Source organism: Mesitornis unicolor, unplaced genomic scaffold (assembly GCF_000695765.1).
Source record: "Mesitornis unicolor isolate BGI_N332 unplaced genomic scaffold, ASM69576v1 scaffold1244, whole genome shotgun sequence".
NCBI classification, from domain to species: domain Eukaryota; kingdom Metazoa; phylum Chordata; class Aves; order Mesitornithiformes; family Mesitornithidae; genus Mesitornis; species Mesitornis unicolor.
In genome coordinates, this window is record NW_010180606.1 from 9,607 (window position 1) to 21,989 (window position 12,383).

The following is a 12,383-nucleotide window of genomic DNA, read 5'->3' on the forward strand; positions in this document are numbered from 1 at the left end:
GGGACTCTTGTGTATGAGAGTGAATAGCAGAACATCAGCAGAGTTGAAAAAGGTTCATGAAATGGATCAGATTCTGTTTCATTTGCTGCTTCCTGTAAACAGCCCAGATATCACCAAATGAATGAAATCTGGCCAGCTTTTGGAGAATTTCTGTGATTCAGCAGTGGGTCTGTGTGAACTGTTGCTCACCACTGCTTGTTGGTAAGCTGACAGATGGCTTGGGAGTAGAAACAGCAAAACTTTGATTCTCAAGGTCCCCACAGATATAAAGTCCTTTAATTGCTGTATTATATAACACATACGTAATCTAATTTCTATTGAATTAAAATGGTATTGACACATAGTTTTTTTAACCTAATGATTGGAGAGAAGAAAAAGCATTGATGATAGTTCATTTTTAGCTCACTCTAGCAAATCTGCAACTTCTTTTTATTATTTAAATTTTTCTTATGTTTTTAATCTTACATTAAAAAATAGCTTGCTTTTACTATAATGTTATTTTCCTAAGGTATAAAGTATTTTTTCTTAAATTTTGGTTGATTATTTTGTGTAGATCATACTATTATGTATGATTCCCTGGTAAAGTCCTAGTGAAAAACCTGAGAATATGGGAACAGCCATAATAGATCCAGATTATTCATTATCATGGTGATACTTCTGGTCCTGTAACGAGAGCAAATACCAGAAAACTGTACAAGAATTTCACAATGTAAAACAATTTATTTCTTCGGCACAGTTGACCCTCTTTCTGAAATGTTGTTGCTTGCTGAAAAAAGCACTGCTTACGCTGCAAATGTCAAACTACCACACTCGGCATCAACGTACTGCTGCTGCCTTAGGTGTTGGTGGGCAGGAATTCCACACAGACCAGGAGCCCCAGCCTGCAGCTGCTGCATGGTGGCAGCCTGTTTTGGCATGTCCAGCCTGTGCCATTGCGGGCAGGAGGTGTCTGTTATGCAGGAGCTGTGGCAAGTTTTAGAGGCAGATAAGAGACATTTATCAGCAGTGGCTTGCCTATCAGAAGCAGCGGTTTCTAATTTCTGGCTTTTGACAAGTTTGGACAGTTGTCAGGTATGCATTATTTTATGCTGTGCATAATTGCTATCCCTCTGAGTTTGAAACCTGTCTATCCACTTCTCTCCTCCTTGACTTTGGGCTCTGAATATAGGGAGTTCTCGTAACTTTTAGTCTTGTGCTAGATTCACTTTGTTGCAGGAATTTGTAAATACCTCCCTAGCTAATCTCCCAGATGACTACTCACTTTTAATTTGGCTTTTATAATTGTGTCTTTATGGCAGTAAAGAGTAGCCCCAGTCTTTGTGCTGCCCTAACACATGACCCATAACATATTATGCCTCTACAGTCTCGTATAACGCAACTACGGAGAAGGGCCTATTTTCTGATGCCTGGATGATTCCTGGTTGATCCATCAGCTGAAATAAAGTGGTTAACAGCTTTGAACAATTATTAGTGTTTAACAAAATACGTGCTTCTATAGTAATGTTCTTCAAATTAAGCTATTAAAGCGGGATGGAAATTGGCTTAGTCTTTGACATATCCTCATAGTATTGATGTCTGAGCTGTATGAAATGAATCACATTTTTTTATTAAAAAAAGAACTGCTTTTTAACATGTGGACCTTTCAGATGTCATTGTTCAGGAGTGGATGCAGAGTTTAATAACACTTCATTAAAATGCTGACTGAAAAAGATCAGGATTCTTAAAATACTTCTTGAAGAAATTTGTTGGGTTTCCACATGTACTCTATAATCTCTTTCATTATGATATCTTTTCTAATTAGGCTTTAATTTCAGTCTTGCAAATCATGTGTTTAGAATGACCCTGGGCATAAAGTTGCAGAAATTCGTGTTTGAAGTCTTTCTGGTTTTAGCATATCGTAATATGACTGGTATGGCAAATATTGGACATCATTACATGAGCCTTTTTAACACAGCGTATGCATTTATTTATCTGTATGTTAGAATTAGTGGTATGATGGAGGAACAGTTTCATAGTCAACATGATCTGTTTTATGCTTAAATCATTTATCCATTCCCTCAAATAAGAAAAGATACCAGATTTTCAGCATTTGCTCTGGCTAGAGAAAGATGCATCTTTATTTCAGCACTGCGACATAATTTTTTGTGAAATAATTTATTTAAAGATAAATATTTCAAGAATTTTTAACACCTACAGTTTTTCACTCTATTTTAGTAAGAAAATAACATTCTTCAAACCTATGTAAATTGAATCAAAATAATATGTATAATTTATTTTCTAATTATGTTATTGATGGATTATGCTACACAGAAACAATTGAATAGGTGAAGTACCGTTTGTTTGATAACTGCAGTAGAAGAATCCAGCTATTTAACCCTTCTCCTCTGTATATATAGAATCACAGAATGGTTTGGGTTGGAAGGGACCTTAAAGCTCATCCAGTCCAACCCCTGCCATGGGCAGGGACACCTCCACCAGCCCAGGCTGCTCAAAGCCCTGTCCAACCTGGCCTTGGGCACTGCCAGGGAGGGGGCATCCACAGCTTCGCTGGGCCAGGGCCTCACCATCCTCACAGTAAAGAATTTCTTCCTGATATCCAGGCCAAATCTCCCCTCTTCCAGTTTAAAACCATTCCCCCTCATTCTGTCACTACCTGCCCTTGTAAAAAGTCCTTCCTCAGCTTTCTCGTAGGACCCCTTCAGGTACTGGAAGGCTGCAGTAGGGTCCCTCTGGAGCCTTCTCCTCTCCAGCCTCTCTCTATGTATAAAACCTCTTTATCACTAATTTGTTGTCCATAGTGGATAAATGAACTAACTGAAAGTAGAAATCCGTGTACCAAAGTTTATGTGCATTGATCAGTGGATCTAGTTGTGGGGTTTTTTTCAGATTCAGGGCTTAAGTCTGAAGTTTGGTCCCACAAGGAGGGGCCGGAAAACTGTTCGGTTGTTTATCAGGGCAATGCTGCTGCAGAAAGTGAGGTGGAGATGGGTGGTGGCTTTGTAATCCAGTGTCCAGGCCTAGGAGTGGTGCTTGAGCTGGTATCTGCTCCCATTCATTCTCCTCCTGCTCTGCCTCTGTGCCAACACATCAGATGCACACCAATGCCTGTGTTCATCAGGGTGTTTGAGCTCTGCATTTCTTCATTAGCATCAAACAGCAGTAAAACTGCCACTATAGCTGCGTTTAAAAGTTACAATTAAAGCCACTTCAGTTTGATGTTATATATCGTGGAACTTTTTGCTAATATAATGTGATTTTATTATTTTTGGGGGTTTTTTTTTGCAAGTATTCACATACTTTTTTTGGTTAGTTTAAGTGTAGGGTATTCCAAAACAGGTATTCTCACTGAGATAGAATGAGTTTGGACATTATACAAGTAACTAGACTAAAATAAATTGCTTAAGCTTATCTCAAAACCAATCACTTAAAAATGGCAAGAGTTGAAATAACTTTTTTTTTCCTTTTCTGAGCAAAGTTCTGGAAATGTAAAGTCAAGTTACTTGCCCATTTGCAGTTTTGCAGGGTTTCAGAGTTCTGGTGTTTTCAAATTTCTGTTGCATTTTACTTGTAATCACAGAATCACACAGAATATTTGGAGTTGGAATGGACCTCGAAAGATCGTAGGTTTGTCCCTCGGGAATGGAACTGAAATACGTTATGTTGACTTAAGTACAAAGTAGACCTTGAAGTCAAAATAGGTGTAGTTCTTATAATTTAGTTTAAGAGAAATTGGGAAATCCTCTGTAATTTTAACTCGATTAACTAATGTATGAAGAGAACAAAATACCTTCTGTTCAGCAAGAATTTAACTTTGGTTAAGATTTTTCAATCAAATAATTCCGGGTGTTATTTTAGGCTCACTAATGGCTATTGCAACTGATGCAATCCAGCTTTAGTCTGGGAAATCTGAGATAAAGAATGTTGTTCAACTTTTGCTGCCAATTATTGGTAATATTTCTATACATTTAAGTTAATTTGTTATTCTTTAATCTTTTTTATGGGAAAGGATTCTTTGATAGCCTTAATATTAAGCAATTTATAATAAAAATATCTTTTTAGAGCCAACCTTCTTTTATAAAAAGAACATATTCTATTAAATTTATCAGCACTGCATAGATCATTTGAGGGAGAATGTGCTTTTATAGGGTGAATGTTACGTTGTGTGAGTTTTTAATAATTACTAGGCATGAACACGGCCGTCTTTAACTAATTTTAAATTGTCTTAAAGGAACCCAGCCAGAATGGACCTCTTTTTACTGAGTTAAAGTTCTACATGCGAGCTGCTAAGCCAGATGAAAGTAAGCAGTCTATTAAAATGTTTTTAATGAAGTAGAGGCATTTAGGAAAATAGAGCCAACAGCAGTAAGGTTGAACTTTAAGAGAAACTTTATAGGTAATTTTCAAAATTATTTTTAAATTATTGAAATCTAATTCAGACATAGAGTAAAATTAGGGGTTTTATTGGTAAGATAGTCTTTATAGTTGTGTTGATGATATTGTCTAAATTGAAACTTTAGTTGCATTTCTGTCCCTGCAAACGGATACCTCATGAACTTCCCAGTATGCTTTTTATACAAGTTTCCATAAAATAAGCAGCTCACATGTATGCAGAAACTGTAAGCGATGTGAATACTCCCTTTTGATGTAAGTCTCATACTTACTGATGCGAATTCATGAACTTACCTTTATTTGTATTTTCAGTTCAGAAGTGGACTAAGTCCCATAAACTGAAATATTTAGGTGTACCGAGATTTTGGGGTTCTGGCTTGCATGAAAAAAATGGAAACAGGTGAATATATCTTTTGTTGGCATATACTGGGATTTATTTCATCCACAACCACTATCCCTTTTAATCTAATTTACTTCGTAAGATGCATTTTCCACCTATCTTCATGTTCATTTCTGCTGCAAAGTTTCATGTTCATAACAGGGTGTGTTTAAGGAATATATAAATAGATACATTTTTATCTGTACTGTGTGTGTTGCTGATATTTGTGACTTATATATTTGGTGATTTATTTTTCTCTTGTCTACATCATTGCTGTAATACAGAGATGATATATATGTGATGTAGAAGCTTTTTATATTTGAATTAAAATGAAATCGACTTGCAACGTACAAGTCCTTGAATAACATGACAGTAACAGTCCTTATTTCCTAGTGGGCTTTCTCTATACAGCTGTGCTGCCAAGGAGTTTTAGTAGTTCTCTGGCAGCTCAGAGTAGCTCAAACTTCTTTGTGTGTACTACATGGGGCAGTTGGTATGGATGCCCTAGTGTGTCAGAAATATCTTTGCTTTAGTAGGTCCTCAACTTCAAAACTAATCTAATGTGAAAACAACATGAATTTTCAAAGACAAGTAAATATAACAAAATTATATATTTTTTTTCCCCAAGTAAACTTTTCTTTCCATTCAGTGTTTAATGCATGAGATTCTTTAATATAGCTACTATAAGCTTTTACGGTAATAGAACCAGTTTGGCTATAGCAGGGAATATCAGAACACCTTTGGCAAGTGAGAGATTTTTGTTTTTAATAGTAAGTTTAAAAAAAGTTGTAATAGATTTCACGAAACTAGCTTTTTGTCAGTGGCCGTGTCACTTAGTAATTTATAAGGAAAAAAAGGTATTTCTGTAACTAATTGATGCTTAGTTTTACCTATTGTGAATAACAATACAGGTATTTTCCGCTGTGGGTGTGTGGTATTGTATTGCATAACTAGCCAGAAATACAAACCAGTTCTTTTGATGGTTGAACTTTGATGTAAAAAAGTTAAGAATTGATGTACAACATTTTAAAAAAAAAAAGTCAAATATTTCCTCTCTTTTTGTTTTCTGTGTACCTGCAGTTTATCTTTTGAGAGAAGTGTTTTAAATCAGTAAATTGTACAGTTAACACATAGATAAAATATTTTGCTGAGTACAATTCAGTAACTTTGCTGCTGTGTTTTTTCTCTTGGAATTTAGTTATCGATTTATGATAATGGACCGATTTGGCAGAGATCTTCAGAAGATGTATGAAGAGAATGCAAAGAGATTTTCTCATAAAACTGTACTCCAATTAGGCCTGAGAACAGTAAGTTTAAAAAAACACAATATATTTTTACAATCTGGCTTCCCTGTGCAAATCTTTTGGTTAAATCACGCTTTTGTGCTAAGTACAGGTCCTCTGCTGGGTGGAGCTGGGTACTGCATTTATTTAACTGTATTTTGTTTTGTTAGCTTGATATTCTGGAATATATCCATGAGCATGAATATGTGCATGGAGACATCAAGGCCTCAAACCTCCTTCTGAGTTACAAGAACCCCAATCAGGTATTTCCGATGCATTTTATTGCTCTTGTTTTAAACCTTCTATTTGACAACACATGGAAGTGCTTTGAACCTGTGAAGTCTAGCAGAAGCTCATTTTTAAGAATGTATATGGTAACATTATTTCTGCTTGACATTTATATCTCGTTAATATTCTATGATTTTTTTCATGCTGGACAGTTATCAAATTGACTGTTTGCCCTAAATAACATTCTAGAGAAATTCTCAAGATTAAAAAAAAAAAAAAGACTCACAAATAGGTATTTGCAGGTGGAAGCTTAAAATTATATAGCACACTGGTAAATTACGTTTGCCTGTCTGCATTGTTACTTCATTCCTTTGTTTGAGAAATCCATCAGATAAGTGTTCTGTTACTTGGAAAAATTGGTCTTTAAAGTGTTGATTGTTCCACTTGATTTACGGAAGTCTTTCATTTTTCTGCATTTCTAACTCTCTTTACTATTCGAACAATACATGTTAGAGTTTCAGAATTATGTATGTTTTCTTGCCCAAATGTTTTAGCTCATGAAATAAGTAAAATAATCTCACTTCTCTTAAAGTAGCTGTGGTGTTAGTGAGAGGTGCAAATGGGAGAGCTGACTTTTAAAGAGGATAGGACAGTAAATGTATTTATAACTCCATGAATCGTTTTTGTTTGTTTGTTATTTCCATTCAGTCTTACTGCTAGTAACTGAATATTTTACTGTACTTGTCCTCTGCATCACAGGAAATCACTTCTAGATCAGACTGCTGGAAAACAACAGAACCTACCTGAACATGTTGTTTTCAAATCATATGTAGTAATCTCAATAAAACACTAAGAAAGGATCCTTTATAGTAAAAAACCTCATTGTTTTAATACTTTTTAAGAAGTTCTGAGAATGATTGGGAAGTTGGGAGTTACATTTATTATTTGCATATTTTTTGTATTTATAGTTCTTTAATCTTAGGATTCTGTGTGGAAATTACTAGGTGTACTTGGTGGATTATGGACTTGCCTACCGATACTGTCCCGAAGGAGTTCACAAAGAATATAAAGAAGATCCTAAAAGGTGTCACGATGGAACTATTGAATACACCAGCATTGATGCACACAAGGGTGTGGGTAAGGATATAAAACGTTGTTCTCAGCAACAGGAACTTGTGCATTCCTGTTGTAAACATAAAGACTTCATTGAGTTTTGTGAACAACAAGGTTTCTGAATCTATAAAAATATTTTTTTCTTCTCTATGGACTGTGCTGACATTTTTCTTTTTTTCCATTTACTAACTTTTACTTTGATATTAATTTTACTGTATTTTTAATAGATTAATCTGAAATAGATTTCCTTAATTTATAAAGACTGTTATGATGTTTAGTCTGTTGCTTTTCAGTAACTAAGTAGAAATGCAATAGTACTTACGAGATCTTGACAGAAAAGCACATTTCTGTTTTCAGGAGAAATAACTTCTGTTATCAATGTGAACGTTATTCCTTCATATTCAGCAAAGATGCACAATATTCTTTATCTTGTTTATAGCTTAATATGTAGAATATTCTTTTAAATGAAACTTCATTTAATTGTGAAGTATTTCATAATTAAACCTATAATCATTCAATATCAAAAGGCAAGAAATGAGAAAAAGTTGAATATGAAAAGGACAGGTCTATGTCTGATTAAACTTTGAGGATTTATAGTGAGCACCAATTTTATTTTTCTCATTCTCGAACTTGGTTTTATTAGCACAAAAGTGTGTCCTACAAAAATACCAGTTTTTGAAAATTATTATTTGCTTCAGTATGAACTGTTGCACCCATCTGTAAAACTGAATACGAGCAAAGATTACTTGATCTGCCCATTTATACTTCTGTTGTAATCTGGTTTTTGTGTGTGGGTTTTTTTGTTTAGTTGGCTTTTTTTGGCAAGGCGTAGGGATCTGATCTGTTGTTGTCTACTTCTGTTCAGTTCTCAGGCCACATAAAATGTTTCAGCATCATGGCATATTTTTTTTCAGGAGCTGGAGTTTTAGCATTATTACCTTTTTATGGAAGAAGGGAGGTAAAAACTGTTTTGAACAGAAAGTCAATCACTTCAGTAACTTGCTCTATTTTTTTCCACAATTGGAGTACTTAAAAGCTTCCCAAATTGGGATAACTGCAGTATGTCATAGCCTTGAGTAGAAGAAAGAGATTGATAAAGGACTTGAAAATGAAGTTATCCTTCCAGATGTAGGAATAATATTTTTTCCTTCCTTGCTTTCACAGTAAAATAAATAAATAACAGATTCGGCAGTGTTACGTTGTTAGCATTGGCTTTCTATTGTCTTAACATATTTACAGGTTTTAACTGTTGTTAAACTCTGTGTGCCTTATTAGCTGCACTTACAATTCTTTTTTTGTGTGTGCATAATATTTAGCGCCATCGAGACGTGGTGACCTGGAGATCTTGGGTTACTGCATGATTCATTGGCTTTGTGGCCATCTACCATGGGAAGATAATTTGAAAGATCCAAATTTTGTCAGAGACTCAAAAATCAGGTGAGAAATTACTTGTTTGCTTTCTTTTGAAACAGAAAATAGGAATGAAAATGTCTTAATGTGGAAATGCTTTATACTTGCAGTATGTTCCCTTTTACTGAGTAGGGTATTGTTTTATATACCCCTCAGTTTCCCTTCATTGTGTCTCATGTATCCTTGGCTTGTAGTTCTTTTCCTTCAGCCTTCTACTTGCTTGCTTTTAGAAGAATCAAAAACAGTTGAACAAAACCTTACCATATTTCGGAGAGCTTGTCTGGCATTCCTCAGGTTTTCAAACGTATTGCATGCCTGAAAATGGCTCTATTAAGGCATACCAAAGGTTTATCTTGTAGTGTTTCCTGTCTGTGGCAGTGGCCCAAGCTAACCACTTAGGAAGTTTATCAGAACAGGGCAAGATTCAAACTTTGCAAGAAATCATAGTTTTGAATAATTTTGTTTTTCAGATGTAGAGATAATATTTCAGTTTTGATGGACAAATGCTTTCCTGGGAAGAATAAACCAGGTAAGAGGAGCTATTTTAAATTAAAATACTTTGGTTTGTACCGTGTGGTAAGCATTCACTAATAATTTGTCAATTAATGTCCTTTTTCTTTAATAAAATCCATTAATCTGTTTGGGTGCCGTCGACAAATTGTGAACAACTTTATACAACGGGTAGAAGCTCTGATATTTGTATTTACATGGGACGTGATAAGTGTGTACAAGACAAATCTGTGCTACTCTGTATTCAAATGAAAACAGATCAGTTCAGTTGCTGCAGAAGGTGAGGAGTTGTCAGATTATCAGCAGCTTTTTTCCTGAGAGATGTGTCTTGGGCATTGTACTTTAGTCTGTTGCTTCTTTAAGTCCTCCTTGTTTACTGAAATTTGTACCTGTTTTTCTTCTTAGTTTTATCAAGAACAACAAAATGGCATGAATTAGATTGTTGATTAAGAAAAGTTTTGACATCTTCTAGATGAACTGCAGGCGCTGTTGCGTCTCACTAAAGACAGCATTAAATATTTGCAACCATGAAATGTGGAAGTTGATTTTTCACAACTGAATTTTAGAGATTCAGAATATAAAGTAATGCAAAATGAAGTCTAGATTCTTTCTGTTTGGCACTGGTGATTTGTTGAGTAGATTCTTTTTTTTAACACCTGACTATTAGAAATACACTTTCTTGGGATCTTAAACTTAAATATTTAGTTATTTCCAGATATTCTTGGTGATCAAGTGTGACTTGTCTGGTTTTTCGGCAATCAAATGTTTCATGTATTTCTGAATGTATGGTTTAGTCTTGAACTAATGAAGTTCTGAGATAACATTGAGTTTCCTCTTCAATGGTTTTAAATATAGATATAAAAATATCATGTAAACAAGCATTCATTGGTGAAGATTGGCCTATTACATTTTTTACGACAGTTTTCTTCATTACAATGAATGTGTAAAAGACAGTGATGCTGTCATCACTGGGTAATGAACCTTGGTATATTTTTTTTCTAAAACGTGTTGTAGTAAAGTCATAATCATGAGTTTATAAATAACCATTTCAAAAATAGCATAAGTAGTGCATGCATAATTTCTGACTTTCGTGGTAAAAGTGAATGATTAAGATGTTTTCAAAGAAAAATTAATTGGAGGTACCGTTTCTTTAGATGAAATGGCCAAATATATGGAAAAGGTGAAGATACTGAGCTATGAAGAGAAACCTGTTTATCAGCATTTCCGAGAAATACTTCTTCAAGGTCTTAAGGCCATGGGGCAGAAAGATGATGGAGTACTTGACTTCAGCTTGTCAGAGAACGGAGACTTGCAAACAAATCCCACACAAAAGGTTTTTACTCTAAAAATTGGTTGACTTGTAATGCATTTTCTGAGCTAAATAAGAATTAAAATGGTGCTGGAAGTAGATGTCATAGCTGCATCCAGTAGGAAATAAACAAATGCTGAGATGCTTGTTTGATTAAGTCCTACTTTTATGCATTATTTCTCTAATTTAACTTCGCTAATTGTTATTAAAACTTAATTCAGAATGATGTTTATAGGTGTACTGTCATAATAGACGATATCTTGGATAACAGAATATATATGGTTGTAGTGACATTTGAACAGCTGAACATTCAGTTAACTTACTTACTTCCCTCAAACTGGTAAAACTCCAGGTGGGTCAAAATACACGTGAGGTAAAATAAGTCTAGTTATTCTTTCATATTTGTTTCCTTTCAATAACTCATTCAAAGCTTAGTTTTAAGTATACATCTTTATTCCAAGTATTTGGTTCTGGAATTCACATATTGAATCCACTGTGATCCAATATGTTATTTATGAGTCTTAACTATAGTGGTAGGCTAGGGGTATTTTATTCCTTGGATTTAAGAAGCCTTAAACTCTAGATCTGGACTCCCATCTGAATACAGATGAAATTTTTCAACCTTAGGGAAACCATGTGTTAAAACAGTTTAGAACAATAAAAAGGTCAAACAATGGAACACTAAATCATGGATTCATAGAATCACAGAATGGTTTAGGTTGGAGGGGACCTTTAGAGGTCCTCTAGTCCAGCCCTCCCTGCAGTGAGCAGGGACCTCTTCAACCACATCAGGTTGCTCAGAGCCCCCTGTCCAACCTGACCTTGAAGGTTTCCAGGGATGGGACATCTACCACCTCTCTGGGCAACCTGTGCCAGTGCTTCACCACGACAGTAAAAAACTTCTTTCCTCTTTTAGTTTAAAACCCATTGTCCTATTGCAACAGGCCCATTATTATTAGTATCCCATAATTCAAACTGCATTTATTACTTACTTGCATTTATTAATAACAGGTGGGCAGTTTATTGGTTCCTTTAGCATGAACCAGGGAACTGAGAATTATAATACAGGATAACAGTATAAGAATTCTGCCTGCTTACTGACACGATCAGCAGTGCGTTAAAGAGGGCCAAAAAACACAAAAGAAAAAACCCTATAGGATTTTAAAGTCTTCTAAGTGTTTATGTCCAGCTTTTCCTACTACTTTTTGCCCAGTGAATATTATTTTGGCTAAAATCATAGAGAGTTGGTCTTTATACTAATGTTTTCTCCTGAACTGAGTGTAAATGTTTGCTCAAAAGGAGAGTTCATTAGCATAAATTCTTCTGTTCCCCCTGTGGATCAACATGGCTTGAGACCTGTGGTTTTGGGGAAAAAAAAAAAAAGGATGTTTTTAATGGTTGGCTGGTTTCTTTGCTGAATAAGTTGGCCTGCTGCAGAGCCAACATCTGTGACCTTTAACGTCCTTGTCCAGCAGAAATGGCTGGTGCACATTTCCAGTGGAATAAAACTTTCAAAAATCTCAAGCCAGTATTAGTTAAGACCTCTCCTAAAGGGTGGGATAATAACTTTCCACAGGTTCTTACCTACTGACAGGGCAGTCAGTTATGAACAAATACCAGGACAGATGACTCTTCCTTTTAGGTTGGATTTTCTAGGCCTTGTAACAGCTGTGGTATAGGCTGGGCTACAAGAATAGATTGTGTCAGTCCTCCTTCCAAGGGTGCACTTTGCACTTTTCTTCAAGAATGAATGGAAAGAGGG

At 35.2% G+C, this 12,383-nt stretch overlaps 1 protein-coding gene across 1 annotated transcript in view; it reads left to right on the plus strand.

Moving 5' to 3' along the window:
- Window positions 1-12,383, plus strand: part of VRK1 (vaccinia related kinase 1) — a 32,318-nt gene that overhangs the window by 6,817 nt on the left and 13,118 nt on the right. Inside the window, exons 4-11 of the mRNA XM_010183126.1 lie at window positions 4,229-4,298; window positions 4,702-4,789; window positions 5,967-6,075; window positions 6,222-6,314; window positions 7,284-7,416; window positions 8,709-8,829; window positions 9,273-9,331; window positions 10,467-10,645. Coding sequence (XP_010181428.1) covers window positions 4,229-4,298; window positions 4,702-4,789; window positions 5,967-6,075; window positions 6,222-6,314; window positions 7,284-7,416; window positions 8,709-8,829; window positions 9,273-9,331; window positions 10,467-10,645 — 852 coding nt within the window. The remainder of the gene's footprint in view (window positions 1-4,228; window positions 4,299-4,701; window positions 4,790-5,966; window positions 6,076-6,221; window positions 6,315-7,283; window positions 7,417-8,708; window positions 8,830-9,272; window positions 9,332-10,466; window positions 10,646-12,383) is intronic.